Raw genomic sequence first — 15304 nt, forward strand, 5'->3', positions numbered from 1 at the left:
TTAAGTGTATAGCAGGTTGGAATAAAGAATGGGCTTCCTGCCAGGCAAACCAAGCCCATGAATAGCTGAGATTGTTTTCTTTACACCTGCTCTTCCAACCCCAGCTCAAAGACATATAAAGGAGGACAGAGCAGCTGTCATGTCAGAGGGGCGCCTACTCCTCCTGTCCCAGCTCTGTTCTCACGCCGTAGCTTTGTCATAGTGCTCCAGAGTCCTCTTGGAACAAGCCACCATGAGTCGGCAGCTGAACGCCAGAGTGGGAGGTTGCAGCAGGGGCTTCAGCAGTGTCTCTGCGATTGTTTCCAGTGGGGGCAGATCCAGCTGCACCTCTCTGAGCCGAGGAAGAAGTAGACACTGTGTCTTTGGCAGCAGAAGTCTCTACGATCTAGAAGGGATTAAAAGCATTTCCAATAGCTTGATTGGTGGAGGCTGGAGACTCAGTGGTGGTTTTGGTGGTAGATTTGGTACTAGTGGTGGGGCTGCTGGCTTTGGTGGTGGTGGGTTGTTCGGTGGAGGAGTTGGTGGTGAGAGGAGTAGCCCTAGGTTCCCCTTTTGCCCGCCTGGTGGCATCCAAGAAGTGACCATCAACCAGAACCTGCTTGTGCCACTCAACCTGGAGATCGACCCGGAGATCCAGAAAGTGCGAGTGCAGGAGAGGGAGCAGATTAAGACCCTCAACAACAAGTTTGCCTCCTTCATCGACAAGGTGAGCCCGGTCATTTATTAATTATTTTAATTGTTGTCATCATCGTCACGGATTCAGAAAAGCCTCCATAGTCGTGATAACACTTTGGCATGGGCCTAAATTTAAGCATGTGCCCAAGTCCCGCTGAAATCAGCATCATCATTATTCTCCTTCTAAGGACAACTAGAGAGGTGTGTAGGCGGATACATAGATTCGTCAATCGGTTGATCAGTAGTGGAATGTGTAGGGGTTAGATTGATAAATAAAAAGAGGGTCAGACGCTACCGATCTTTTTTTATTTCCATTGCATTGAAAATAACAAATGACCAAATCCTGTTGAGGGCTAACCAAGATTTCCCTGATGCTGGAATGGGAGATGAGCAGGTTGCTATGGTAATTGACCTGCTACCTGCCAGTGCTCTGGAGGATCATCTCCCACATCTGGAATCTCTTCTCTCTGTTTGGATCTCAGGTCCGATTTCTGGAGCAACAGAATAAAGTTCTGGAGACCAAGTGGAACCTGCTGCAGCAGCAGCCCACGTCAAATGCAGGGAACAACCTGGAGCCAGCCTTTGAGGCCTACGTTGGCAGCTTAAGGAAGCATCTTGATAGCCTGGTGGGGGAGAGAGGAAGGCAGGACTCGGAACTGAAGAACATGCAGGATCTGGTGGAGGACTTGAAACACAAGTATGTGAAAAAGGCGCTGAGTCACGTTCACATTCTCCAGGGACTAAGGACCAGTTTTTTAGAGGTATTTAGGCTCCTGAAGATGCAGAAAGGCACCTAACGGGATTTTCAAAAGCACCTCGGTGCCCAGCTCCTGACGTGCTTTTGAAAATCCCACTATGCGTTTGTGTCAGAGCTGCCACTTATTGAGTGCCTCCTCATGGCCAGAGGTCCCCCTGCAGTGCTGTCCCTCTATTGTCCCTCTTCGGGGCCCCTGATGAGCTCCACACAGTCTCTTTTGTGAGTAGTGCCAACCTCTACCTGGGACTGGTTTAATGACCGCAGATAGTTCCACATAGTCCTTAGTGTCTCAAAAATAAAATCCAGCATTGCAACCTCAGGGCGTTGCTCCAGTCTCTGGCTTTTCTGCCCACCCCCGTGGAGTTCTTCTCCTGCCAGCATCTGTTCTTTGCAGGATTGCGACTTTTAGCTGTTTCTAGCTAGAGCTCAGCCTTCCGGATATAGCTTCCTTCTCCTGCCTGCCTCTCCCCTGTTCTGAGGGAGAAGGCTGTCTATATACTGCCTTCCTCCAGAGAAATCCTCTTGATTGGCTGGAAGAGAGGAGAGCCCTAACTCATCCTAGACTACAGGGCTCCTGGTCCTGGACCCTTAAAGGAACAATGTCCTGTTCCCCACCTCCCCCATCCAACAGCTAATTTCCTGGGACTGTTACTTCTTTTCCACTACAACAGTGTTTCTCAAATTGGGATCACTGCTTGTATAGGGAAAGCCCCTGGAGGCCTGGGCTGGTTTGTTTACATGCCCCGTGTGCAGGTCCAGCTGATCGCGGCTCCCACTGGGGGGCTGCTGGAAGCGGCGGCCAGTAAATCCCTCGGCCTTCACTGCTTCCAGCAGCTCCCATTGGCCTGGAGCAGCGAACCGCGGCCAGTGGGAGCTGTGATCGGCTGGTCCTGCAGACGGGGCAGGTAAACAAACCGGCCTGGCCCACCAGGGGCTTTCCCTACACAAGCGGCGACCCCAGTTTGAGAAACTCTGCACTACAAGGCAATTTCCAGTGTTTTTAATCATTCCCGCTTCCTGGAATGGGGTCTTCTGGCCCCCTATATATTTAAGGGCCAGTAGACCCTGTTACAGTGTCTATCTACATCTTTAGGTGCCTAAATACCTTTAAAACTCTGGTCCTTTGTCGCTGCGTAACAATCAGGCTATGTGCCAATGTTGGTACATGTTGATTTCACCGTATACATGCAAACCAATGAAAAAAAATTTCATTTGTTAATCGGAATGTACTGACCGGCAAAATAAGAAAACTACTGCTTGAGAACATATTGGAGTCCCCTCTTCATGTGTATAAAATGCTCCGTTAAGCAATTATTGTCTGAACCTCTCCCCTACGATTTTCTGCAATTGTGACCATTTAAATCGATACAAATAATGTTCAAACATGCTTAAACCCCATAGTTTTGTGCAACTGTGGACATTTAAATGGATGATAACATCTAAAAAAAAAAGATTAAAAATAAACATCGATGTTATCTGTCGAAATGATAAAAACCTATACGCTGAATTCTGCCAAGTCTAATAATAATTCTGGGCTGGTGCTTTGCAATAAGTCCCTGGACAGCGTGAAGCATTTAACAATGCTGCTGATGCTGGATGGGAGACTTTTTTAACCTGAGCGAGAACAAAAGGGTGCCGGGTGGGATTTTCAGAAGTGCTGAGCATTGGCCTAACTCTACTCCCATTGACATTGCTGGGGAAATGGGAGCAGGATTACGCCAGCAACGAATGCTTTCGAAAGTCCCACCCAGCGCGTCTACCAATGCAAGGATAGCGCAGGAATTGCAAACAGCGCTGATTGGAAAAACATCATTGAAATAGGAAAACTGACCAAACTAATTTTGTGTGTGTTGTGTATGTGAAATTGTATCAAAATGTTGACCTGCACAGCGGAAAATATTGAAAAAAAAAGATTTGTTTCTGCACGATTTCATTTTGAATTTTATTTTGCTTTGTAGTTTATATGGTTATGGTACATTATTTGGGACATGTCAGCAGTAGTACTGCATATTGTCTTCTGCCCTGACAGATACGAAGAGGAAATCAACAGGCGCATGGCAGCGGAGAATGAGTTTGTGCTGCTGAAGAAGGTGAGTAACACCTTATCAAAGATCAAGGGTTGGTCGTCTGTGCTCCACTCTGATGGGTGCTAATTGGAGCATATGCCTTAGTCCAGAGGTTAGGGCTCTGGGCTAGAATTCAAAACACTTGGCTTCGTGTCCTCCTGGCTGTGACCTTGGGCAAGTCAATTCAGGCCTCTGTTTCCTCTCCTGTGTCTGTCTGATCTATTTAGTTTACAAGTTGTCAGGGGGCAGGGACACTGTCTCACTATGTGTTTGTACAGCACCTAGCACAATGGGATCCTGATTCAGCAGGATAATTTGTGATGTAACAAAAACTGTGTTAAAATGACATGCTATCCCTTGAAGTGTGATGGGGTTCCTGGTCCTGCTTGTAGGCTGGGGGGCTTTGTAGGAAAGCGTGGGATCTGGGCTTTGAGCAGTCATTCTGCAAAGAATCAGCCTAGAGCAGGGGTCTCAAACATGCGGCCCATGAGGTTATTTTCTGCGGCCTGCGAGCTCCTCGCGGCCCCCCTGCCCTTCCCCAGTGTTTACCTAGCGTGGTTTCGAACCGGCGGACGGAGCCTGGGAGAGAATAGGCACAGGGATGTGTGTGGCTGTTGCTTCAGCACCGCCCCAAGCAGCTCCCATTGGCCACGGTTCCCTGTTCCCGGCCAATAGGAGATGCTGGGAGCGGTGCCTGAAGCAACAGCAACATCGCCCCGTGCCCGTGCTCCCCCACGTTCCAGCCACTTCCCGGAGCGGCACAGGGGCAGGTAGACAGGGAGCCTGCCCTGCTCCCAATGCATGCCAGGCCAGATCCTGCCCTCCAAGCCCCTTCTGCAGTCAAACCCCCTGCCCTGAGCCCCTTGCCACACCCTGCACCCCTACTCCCTGCCACACCCTTACTACACCCCAACCCACTGCCCTGAGCCCCTGCTGCACCCCAACCCCCTTTCCTGAGCCGCCTGCCGCACCTGCACCCCAACCCCCTGCCCTGAACCCTCTGCCGCACCCCGCATCCCTCCTGCACCCTGATCCCCTGCCCTGACCTCCTGCCGCACCCCTCCTGCACCCCAACCCCCTGCCCTTACCCTCTGCCGCACCCCTCAACCCTCCTGCACCCTACACCCAAACTCCCTGCCCTGAGCCCCTGCCGCACCCCACATCCCTCCTGCACCCTGATTCCCTGCCCTGAGCCCCTGCTGCACCCCACATCCCTCCTGCACCCTGATCCCCTGCCCTGACCCCCTGCCGCACCCCTCCTGTACCCAAACTCCCTGCCCTGACCCCCTGCCACACCCCTCCTGCACCCCAACCCCCTGCTGCACCCCTCTTCCCTCCTGCACCCTACACCCAAATTCTCTGGCCTGAGCCCCTGCCACACCCCACACCCCTCCTCCTCCCCCTGGGGGCAGGGAGTGGGTGGAGTTGGGGTGGGAATTTCGGGGAAGGGGTTGGAATGGGGGCAGGAACAGGGTGGGAAAAGGCTGGGCAGGGGCGGGGCTCACGGAAGGGGTGGAGTGGGGGTGGGGCCAAGGGCGGCGGGGCGGAGATGTCAGTAATGCAGCCCTTGTGGTCATTTGAGTTTGAGACCCCTGGCCTAGAGCAAGGTGACCCAGGCCTCTCCTTGTTAGGGAGCAGCCTGCTTTGTCTCTCTTTGTCTTTGGTTCCTGTGTGTTAGGATTCTGGATTCTAAGAAATCAAGTAGTGTATGGCTGCAACCTTCCTGAAAAGGTGTTTTATGCTCTTTATCTAACTTCCCTGTATGTATGCCATGAACATAACAATAATGTCAGCAGGGAGCATGCTTGGGGAAGAGGAGATAATACAAAAATAAAAACACATTAAACAAAGGAAACCTTGGACTAGGGTGACCAGATGTCCTGATTTTATAGGGACAGTCCTGATATCTGGGGCTTTTTTTTATATAGGCTCCTATTACTCCCACCCCACCCCACCCCACCCCACCCCTGCACCCTCTGTCCTGATTTTTCACACTGCTGTCTGGTCACCCTACCTTGGACCATTCATAAGAAGGGAAGTGGCTTTAAAGATATGCTATTAGAAAAAGGCTTGGCCACTGGCATAAGCTGAAGGCAATGCAGTGTAGTGGTTAAAGCAAGAGACTGGGAGTCAGGGCATCTGAATGCCACTGGCCTGCTGAGTGACTTTGGGCAAGTCGCTTTCCTGCTGTCTGCCTCAGTTTCCTCATTTGCAAGAGCAGACAATACTGACCTTCCTAATTGGGACAGAAGGTCAGGAAATGTATTTAATGAATGTCTATACATTTTGGGTGAGAGACTTTAGAAATGTATAAAACACACAATAGGAGCCAGGTTTGATTTTATTTAACCTGTCTGTATTTTTTAAGAATGGGATTGACAGGCAAGGCTATAGCTAAGAATGCAGATATATGTGCAAATAGATAGACAGGTGACTATTATATATAGGTAGTTACACATTTTGAAGGGACTGAGGTGTTAAATTTCAGGCTAGCGTATGACTGGAAGGCACGTTTGGAATGCAACATTATATGTTACAGCATTAGGTCCAGATGCATCTGTACTAGAGCTGGTTAGAAACTAGGTGTTTTTTTCCCATGGAAAATTGCAACTTTTTGACAAAATATTGAAAACTGGAATCTTTAGGCTAAAAACAAAAATAATTCGATTCAAAATGGTGCTATGGTGCCACATTGGAGATGGTAGTTCAGGTGCTTTATACTCACTTTCTCCTCTTCTGTGCGTAGAGTTGCCAACTTTCTAATTGCAGAAAACCCAATACCTTTGCCATGCCCTTCCCTTCCCCGAGCCCCCACCCCTGCTCACTCCATCCTCCATTGCTCGCTCTCCCTCATCTTCACTTACTTGCTCATTTTCACCAGGCTGGGGCAGGGGGTTGGCGTGCAGGAGGGGGTGAAGGCTCTGGGGTGGGGATGAAGGGTTTGGGGTGCAGGAGGGGACTTTGGGCGGAGGCTGAGGGGTTTGGAGTGCAGAGGGGGTGAAGGCTCTGGCTGGGGGTGCGGGCTCTGGGGTGGGGCCAGGGATGAGAGATTTGGGGTGCAGAAAAGAGTTCAGAGCTGGGGCAGGGGGTTAGGGCACAGGAGGGGGTGAGGGTTGCAGGCTCCAAGTGGCACTTACCTCAGGTGACTCCTGGAAAGTGACCAGCATGTCCCTCCGGCTCCTAGGCAGAGGGGCCACAGGGTTCTGCTCACTACCTCACAGCTCCCATTGGCCGAAGTTCCTGGCCAATAGGAGCTGTGGAGCTGGTGTTCAGGGCAGGGGCAGCGCACGGAGCCCCTGTGGCCATCCCTTTGCCTTGGAACTGGAGGGACATGCTGGCCACTTCCCAGGAGACGCACGGAGCTGGGTATGGAGCCTGCCAGCCCTGCTGTGCCAGAAAGTGCCGCGAACCAGACTTTTAATGGCCCAGTCACCAGTGCTGTCTGGAGCCACCAGGGTCCCTTTTTGACCAGATGTTCCAGTTGAAAACAGGATATCTGGCAACCCTATCTATGGGCCAGGCTCTCTGGCTGGACTACATCTCCCATGATGCATTACTTTGTTGCCTCTTGATGAGGAGATAGAGTGGTGCATCCTGGGTGATGTAGACCAACCAAAGAGCCCAGCCCATAGACGAGAATGGAAGGGTAAGGCACTTGAGCTACAACTCCCATAAGGCAGGATGTGAACTGAAATATTTGGAGTTTAGTCAAAATTTTGTCAATTTTCAGCCATTCGGTACTGTGGCAAAATTATCGACATTTTCTGTGGAAAGCAGACACTTTTCATGAAAAATTTAGTTTAGTCAAAAACATGATGTTCAATCAAAATGCAGTTTGGGCAAAAAAGTTTTGCCTAGTCCTAATCTCTGTCCTCTGGCTGCTTTGCACATTACTCTGATAATGCAAAGTGGCCATCAATCTGGATTAACTGGCTATGTGAAGCTGATAGCTGCTTTGCACTGTGCTATACCAATGCATCTGGCCCCGAAAGCACAGAGTTGTTCACAGAGTTAATTATTATTAGTTGACACACAAGCAAAAGGTGTTTTGGATGCAGCAAAGTCAGCCTATCTAGAATATGGATAAATTTCCCATTCTGAGAGACAGTGGGGAAGATTCTCTCCACATGGCACTTTATAGCACCAGGGGATATGATTGCTCTCTATAAATGCATCAAGAGGCCTGAACACCAGGGAAGGAGAAGAACTATTTAAGCTAATGGACAATGTTGGCACACGAAAAAATGGGTGTAAAGTGGCCAGGAATAAACTGAGGCTGGAAATTAGAAGACGTTTCTAACCATGAGAGAAGGGATCTTCTGGAACAGCCTCCCAGTAGGAGTAACGGGGGAAAACAGTCTAACAAAATTTTAGATGGAGCTTCGTATATTATAATGAATAGGGTGACCTGCAATCATAGGAGACTGTCCTCAGTGACCCAGGAGAACCCTTCTAGTCCTGTATCTCTGTGTCTCAAAGCTGGGCCCCCAGCAGACTATCACCTCGCTGTTCCCACCTGCTGTCTCCCTATGAACCAGCTGAGCAGGAGAGACAATGAAACCTGAAGTTACATCAGAGAGGGCTTCCCTGGGCCTGGTTGGAGGCACACAGTGCACTCTTATTGGTCAGGGCTTCCTATTTAAACCAAAAGAGAGGCACAAGAACTTGTCTGCACAAATGGGCTCCGCCTGGCTGCGACAATGGATTCTGCGTTCTTGCCTGACTCCTTAACCATGCTTTCCTGACCTGTTCCTGGTTCCTGTCCTCCTGGTCTCTGACGCCAGTGCTGACTCTTGGCTTGACTCTGTCTCCTGCTCCAGCCACTAGACCCGGCTGCCTATGTCCTGGCCCCGATGTATCTTGCCTCCTGTGCAAGGTGCGTGTGAAACTCTGTTGTTCTGACCTGTTGGTGTTTTGCATCCACTTTGCATATTCTTCATACTAGTGGAAATTACCACACTGGGAGCAAGGCAATGGGAAATCAGCCCTTCCTGTTCTCGAAACTGTCACCTGTTCCCCAGAGCTTGAAAGAATGATCTCCATTGCCATTTTTCAGGACTTGGATGCTGCCTACATGAAAAAGGTGGAGATGGAGGCCAAGGTGGCTGCCATGACAGATGAGATCAACTTTCTGAGAGCCCTGTATGAGGCGGTGAGGATGTTCTCTGTTCTCCTAATCCACACAGAAATGCCCCACATAATATTTAGCACTTTTCTAGATCACCTTAAATGTTTACATATGTCTTATACCTGTCACCAGAAAAATTGTAGTGGTGGAATTTCTAAGCAAGCCCTTGACTGCTTCCAGAAAACTTACAAACATGGCAGGATGACCCAACGCTAAGGAACAGAAAGGTCTAAATAGCAGGAGAAGTTGGAGAACGGTAGAATACTTGCCCAAAGATCCAGCACTCAATGCCACATTCTCCACTGACCTGCATCTTGTATATACACAAGTGCAAAAATGAGAGCAAACGCTACTGAATCTAAAAGGTAGAAATCTACATCCATTTTACCCTCTCCATGCTGGTGTGAATGACCAAGCAAGGCAGAGGCGCTGGAACAATTTTTATAGTGGGGATGCTGGGAGCCATGGAACCAAACTGTAAACCCTGTGTATAATGGAAACTGCTTTAAGCGATGGGGTATGGCAGCAAACCTAGTTCGAGTACCTATGATGCAAGGTGCTAGGAAAAAACCAAGATTCTGATCCCGATGTCCTTAGCAAGAAGACGACCCTGTTCCCACTGATGTCAATGACAAAACTCCAGTTGACTTCAGGGTTAGACTCTCGGTATGCACTCAGGCAAAACTCATGCCCTGATTCCCAGAGAATATGAGCTGTTACAGCCCCTCCCCTACTCTGCAGCTTTAGCTCAGGTTGTAGCTGTTCATCCTTAAAGTGCCGGAGGTCATCTCTTCATTCCCTGATGTTGGCCAAGAGGGTGCCTGTAACGGTAAGACATACCTGAGAATACCACCCTGCAGGCTAGACGATATATGCAAGGAAATAATGACAGATACAAGTGACCAGCCTGATAGATATGAGCTTTTGGAGACCAACTACTTAGAAAAAAAATACACTCATGAAAGTTCTTCATAGCGTTGTCTGATGGGTAAACTTTGGGTGAAATCTTATTCAGGCAAAACAACCATTAACATCAGTGGGCATTTGAATAAGACATGAGTAAAGGAGGGTAAGGACGATGAGGTTCATTCCTTGTGGCTCAGTACAACATTTGGCCATATGAGTCATTTCCCCTCATTTTTAGTTTCAGTAGCTAGATAAATAAGTACGTACGTATGGGACCGTGAGCTAGCTAGAAAGACAGCAATAAGAGTTGGGGGAAGGAGGAAGAAATACATAGAGAATGATAATAGATGAGAGCAACAGGTTTCTAGAGAGAATAATAGAATTGTAGGACTGGAAGGGACCTTGAGAGGTCATCTAGTGCAGTCCTCTGCACTCATGGCAGGACTAAGGATTATCTAGACCATCCCCGACTAACCTGCTTTTAAAAATCTCCAATGATGGAGATTCTGCAAGCTCCCTGGGGAATTGCTTAACCATGCTGACCATTAGGAAGTTTTTCCTAATGTCCAACCTAAACTGCCCTTACTGCAATTTAATCAACATCTGGCATCCAGAAAGAAAGGGCCACTCACTGATGGGGACTTTGTATGATTTTCAGGAATTGGCACAAATGCAGAGACAGATCAGTGACACCAGCGTTATCTTGTCTATGGACAACAACCGAGCCCTGGACCTGGATGGGATCATTGCTGAGGTGAAGGCTCACTATGAGGATATGGCCAACAGGAGCCGAGCTGAAGCCGACTCTATGTACCAAAGCAAGGTGAGTCATCACGTGACTCCAGCTTCAGGGTATGGAGCCATACAATGCTTGTGGCTTTACCACATGGAAAAGAGTTAACCAGATCTTCTGTGCACCTATTCTGTGAATAAAATAGAGTTTTCCAGTTCAGCACCACTTATGTGAACTAAATATAATTAATACAGTGTTTATAGTAGTGATATCTTGTCTAATTGAGTTCTGACTTCTTAGTGACATCTTAAAATCTATTTATGGCCCCACCAGCATAGTATCTGAATGCCTCATGTATTTATCCTCACAACACCCCTGCGCGGCAGGTGTTATTCCCATTGTACAGATGGGGAAACTGAGGCACAAAATGACTTGCTCAAGGTCTCTCAATGTCTGTGGTAATTCATGGAATTGAGCTACAGTTTCTCAAGTCCCAGGATAGCACCCTAACCACCCTGCTAAGGAATACAGAACATAATGCATGAATCAGAGAGATACCTCTTACTTTAATAAAGGATGCTGTGAAATATATCCATCTCCCATTGATTGGATAATCCCCCGCAAATCAAGCAGGTGTGGAGCAGCTTAGCTCCTATTTGCTTCTCAGAATTAGCCCTGATCAGGTTAGATCAGCCTTTGGAAAATACAGTCTATTACAATCATTTTTTTTTCTGTCCATCAGTTTCAGGAGCTTCAGGTCACTGCTCGGAAACACGACGATGATCTGAAAAACTCCAAGCTGGAGATATCGGAGCTGACCCGGCTGATCCACAGACTGCAGGCTGAACTTGAAAATATGAAAAAACAGGTAGAGCACATCTGCTTAATATAAAATGGGCAGATGTGCTATGGACCCTGGACATGAGGGCAACTCTGACGGACTGCCAGATGTGCTTTTCTCCTCCTAAATACTGCCATGGGGCCCGTAATGATGCTAAAATCAAGGAGGTTGTTTCTGCTTAATGTAAAACAAACATGTTCATCCTGAACTGAAGCTGAGGAAAAGATTTAGTCCAAAACTTTTTTGTGTGTGAAAAATGCAGAAACAGCAACACCACAACGTTTTGGTTTTGCTTAATTGTTTTGGTGGGGAAAAAATTCCCCTCAAATCAAAACATTTTCAAAATGTTTCCATTTTGGAGGGCTCAAAATTTTTAAATAAAAAGGATAGTCTACGTCGACACAAAATGTTTCCATTGTGTAGAACCAAAATGTGATCTAACGGCAAGTTTTGTCTTTTACTTTTCTGATTTGCTGAAAATTTGATATATTTTGTTTTAGCTTCAACACTAACCAGTTTCTTTTCTATTTTTTGGAATTGCCAGCCAACCAAAAAATCCTTCATCCACACAGCTCTGCTATGAACTCTGGCCACTCGGATAGAGTGACAGATGTGCTCTTCTTGTCCTGAATACTGCCACGGTGCCCATAGTGATGCCAAAGAGGACACGAGAGGCCCTACAATGTGAATGAAAGTAGTCCCAGGGCAAATCAAGTCTCATCCACATATTTCATGATTTCCCTGAAGAATAGTTAAAAAGTGCCCATGGAATTTAACATCTGTATATGACATTTTTAGGTGTTATATACAATTGCCTTGATCTAATTCAGTTACAGTAAAGACCAAGAAGGAATGAAATAAATGGATTTCTTTCTTTCTTTCTTTCCTTCCACCTAGATCATCTATCTATCCATCTAATGCCTCTTTACTTCCATCTGTCTATCCACCTAATCATCTTTAAATACACCTCTATCTATCTCTCTATCTATCTAGTGTCATTCACCACAGTATCTAGGTACTGGTTCTGGTCCACATGAAGTGGAGATGATCCAACGGTCTGATGATAAAGAGTTCATTTATAAGTCTTAAGGCCTGCTTCAAAAGTCCACTGAAATCAATGGGAAGATGCTCATTGACGGTCATGGGGCTCCAGATGAGATGCTGAGAATGGATGACCACATGGTTAGCTTGCTTTCTGCTTTTCTTTGCAGTGTGCCAAACTGCAGTCGACTGTTTCAGAGACAGAGGAATGTGGGGAGCTTACCCTCAAGGACGCTAGGGAAAAGCTGGTTGAATTGGAAATGGCCCTGCAGAAAGCTAAGGAGGAGATGGCTCGTTTGCTGCGTGATTACCAGGAGCTCTTGAATATCAAGCTGGCCTTGGATATTGAGATTGCCACATACAAGACGCTGCTGGAGGGAGAAGAATGCAGGTGCAATATATATATATAGGTCCTGACTTTTGCAAAGCAGCCTCTGTTATGGTTGGTGTACACTTTTTTTGCCCACAAATCATCGTGCTGGCAGGTTTCTGCTGGCTGGATCCAGAAAACTGAAATATTTCACAGGGTTCTATCCGTTTCATCAACTTTTTCATGAGAAATAATCGCAACATTTTGTTTCGACTTTAATATATTTGAAATAATAAAGTCGAAGCACGTTTCAGTAGTTTCAACACTGTCTGCAAAATGTTTCATTTAACCAAAAATCCAAAGATTTTGACTTTTCGTCCCTTTTGGGATGAATCTAGATTTTGAAATCTCGGACTCTCTCATGGGATGGAAATTCTGAATTTTGACCAGCTCCAGCCTACAGGTGATTAGATGGAGATCCAGTGACTGGGGAAACTCTGAGCTTGGAGGACTGAATAACCCTGTTCCAATCACTGGTCTCCCACTGGGTGACCGCACCCCAGTAGTCTCCAGTGAGCTGTGCTTACTGGTATATAAGAGGTGTCCAAACCTTGTGGGAGGCACCCAAGACTTGCCCAACACCAGCTCTAAGGACCTCATTGAGATGTAGCGCCAGGAGCTGCACTGCTCCCTTTTGAAAGGGGATAGAGAATAAGACTGAGAATATATTATTGCCCTTATATAAATCCATGATACTCCCACATCTCGAATACTGCATACAGATGTGATCTCCTCATCTCAAAAAAGATATACTGGCATTAGAAAAGGTTCAGAGAAGGGCAACTAAAATGATTAGGGGTTTGGAATGGGTCCCATATGAGGAGAGATTAAAGAGGCTGAGACTTTTCAGCTTGGAAAAGAGGAGACTAAGGGGGGATATGATAGAGGTCTATAAAATCATGATTGATGTGGAGAAAGTGAATAAGGAAAACTTATTTACTTATTCCCATAATACAAGAACTGGGGGTCAGCAAATGAAATTAATGGGCAGCAGGTTTAAAACAAATAAAAAGAAGTTCTTCTTCATGCAGCACAGTCAACTTGTGGAACTCCTTGCCTGAGGAGGTTGTGAAGGCTAGGACAATAACAGCATTTAAAAGAGAACTGGCTAAATTTATGGTGGTTAAGTCCATTAATGGCTATTAGCCAGGATGGGTAAGGAATGGTGTCCTTAGCCTCTGTTTGTCAGAGGATGGAGATGGATGGCAGGAGACAGATCACTTGATCATTGCCTGTTAGGTTCACTTCCTCTGGGGCACCGGGCATAGGCCACTGTCGGTTGACAGATACTGGGCTAGATGGGCCATTGGTCTGACCCAGTACAACCGTTCTTATGTTCTTATGTCTACTATTGGGAAGGAAATTCTGCAGCCACTTGGCTTCCCTTGACTTCAGGTTTCAAGGTGTGTTCTAACTTGTACCCGCCAGGCTAAATCAATGACCTAAATGGTGTTTCTTTCCCCAACAGGATGTCTGGAGAGTGTGCCAGTGCTGTGAACATCTGTAAGTAACTTGAGCGTCTACTGACTAAAGATAGGAACAGGCAAACTGGAAACCTCTATTCTCCTTCCCCCACAACCACTACTCAGCACAGGACAGAGTGGGAACCAGTTTCCTGGTGGTTATTGCTGGCCCTGGCTCTAATGATGCTTAGAGCAGCCCAGTACCTGCTCTAAGTTGCACCATGGATATAGGGTCCTTAATAAACCCAATGCCAGTGGAGGATTGGCAGCATGGAACTATATTCCACCATGCTCCCTTTTACAGCCAATATGCCACCTTCCCTCCCCTGACATGCTTCTCATGCCATCTCCTGCAGCAGTATCAATGCAAACATGAGACTTTTCAGTTGTGCATTTGCACCCTGATTACAGACCCTTTGCACTACCTGAGTGATGCATAGAGGCCCTAATTAGAGCTGTCTGGAAAATGCCGCCCCCTCACTTCCATGGAAAATTTATTTTTTTTTGGCCAAAATTCAAACCCCACTATACCTTGATTTGGAAATACACCTGGGACATCTCATAGGAGTTAGAGTACATGAGTCTCATGGGCCAGGCTCCCTGGTCAGACTACACATCACAGGAAGCCACCAAAAAGAAGTAGAATGCAGATCGTGACCCACTAAGCTAGTTTGTGACACTGGCTAAAGAAATGTGTTTGGGTTTTGCTCTGCAATTCATGGGCTGCAGCTGGAATAACGTGAACATCTCGGTCTTTTGCAGCGGTGGTCAGCAGCAGCTCTGGAAGCGGGAGTGGGATAAGCTGGGGAGGAGGAGGAGGCGGCGGGCTCAGTGTCGGAGGCGGCGGGCTCAGTGTCGGAGGCGGCGGGCTCGGTGTCTGCAGAGGTGGCTCCAGCTCTAGAAGCGGAAGAGGCATTGGAGGATACAGCTATGGAGGCAGAGGAGGTAGTTCCTGTGTGAAAATCATATCGACAACCTCTTCAAGCAAAAGAACCACCGTATGCTGAAGCCTAGGAACTGTAGTCACTATCACCTGAGTGCCAGGTAATTTCCTTTATTGTAGTGTAGTGGGAAGAGCACTGGACTGGGACTCAGAAGACCTGGGTTCTATTCCCAGCTCACCTACTTCTTCCCTGGGTGACCTTGGACAGGGCTCTGTGCCTCAGTTTCCCCATCTGTACATGGGGATAATGATACTGACCTCTTCTGTTAAGCGCTTTGAGATCCACTGATGAAAAACACTGTAAATGAGGTAGGTATTATTATTGTTGTGACCAAATAGCCACATGCTCACACCCAGGGCTATCACTGAAAAAGTGACTGG

General features: G+C 47.4%; 1 protein-coding gene across 1 annotated transcript; it reads left to right on the forward strand.

Moving 5' to 3' along the window:
• The first annotated feature begins 232 nt into the window (after positions 1 to 232).
• Positions 233 to 14987, forward strand: LOC127035576 (keratin, type II cytoskeletal 5-like). Its single transcript, XM_050925595.1, has 9 exons — positions 233 to 706; positions 1158 to 1372; positions 3462 to 3522; positions 8555 to 8650; positions 10191 to 10355; positions 11008 to 11133; positions 12333 to 12538; positions 13986 to 14020; positions 14743 to 14987. Exons 1-9 carry the CDS (start codon positions 233 to 235, stop codon positions 14985 to 14987), a joined length of 1623 nt encoding a protein of 540 aa, XP_050781552.1.
• The last annotated feature ends 317 nt before the right edge of the window (positions 14988 to 15304 follow it).

Source organism: Gopherus flavomarginatus, chromosome 16 (genome assembly GCF_025201925.1).
Source record: "Gopherus flavomarginatus isolate rGopFla2 chromosome 16, rGopFla2.mat.asm, whole genome shotgun sequence".
Classification (NCBI taxonomy): domain Eukaryota; kingdom Metazoa; phylum Chordata; order Testudines; family Testudinidae; genus Gopherus; species Gopherus flavomarginatus.

Excerpts from the sequence above, each read along its gene's own strand:
- LOC127035576 (XM_050925595.1), top strand. The coding sequence starts at position 233 with ATGAGTCGGCAGCTGAACGCCAGAGTGGGAGGTTGCAGCAGGGGCTTC. Across the intron at positions 707-1,157 it reads TTGCCTCCTTCATCGACAAG|GTCCGATTTCTGGAGCAACA; the intron begins GTGAGCCCGGTC and ends TTTGGATCTCAG. Across the intron at positions 14,021-14,742 it reads TGCCAGTGCTGTGAACATCT|CGGTGGTCAGCAGCAGCTCT; the intron begins GTAAGTAACTTG and ends GGTCTTTTGCAG.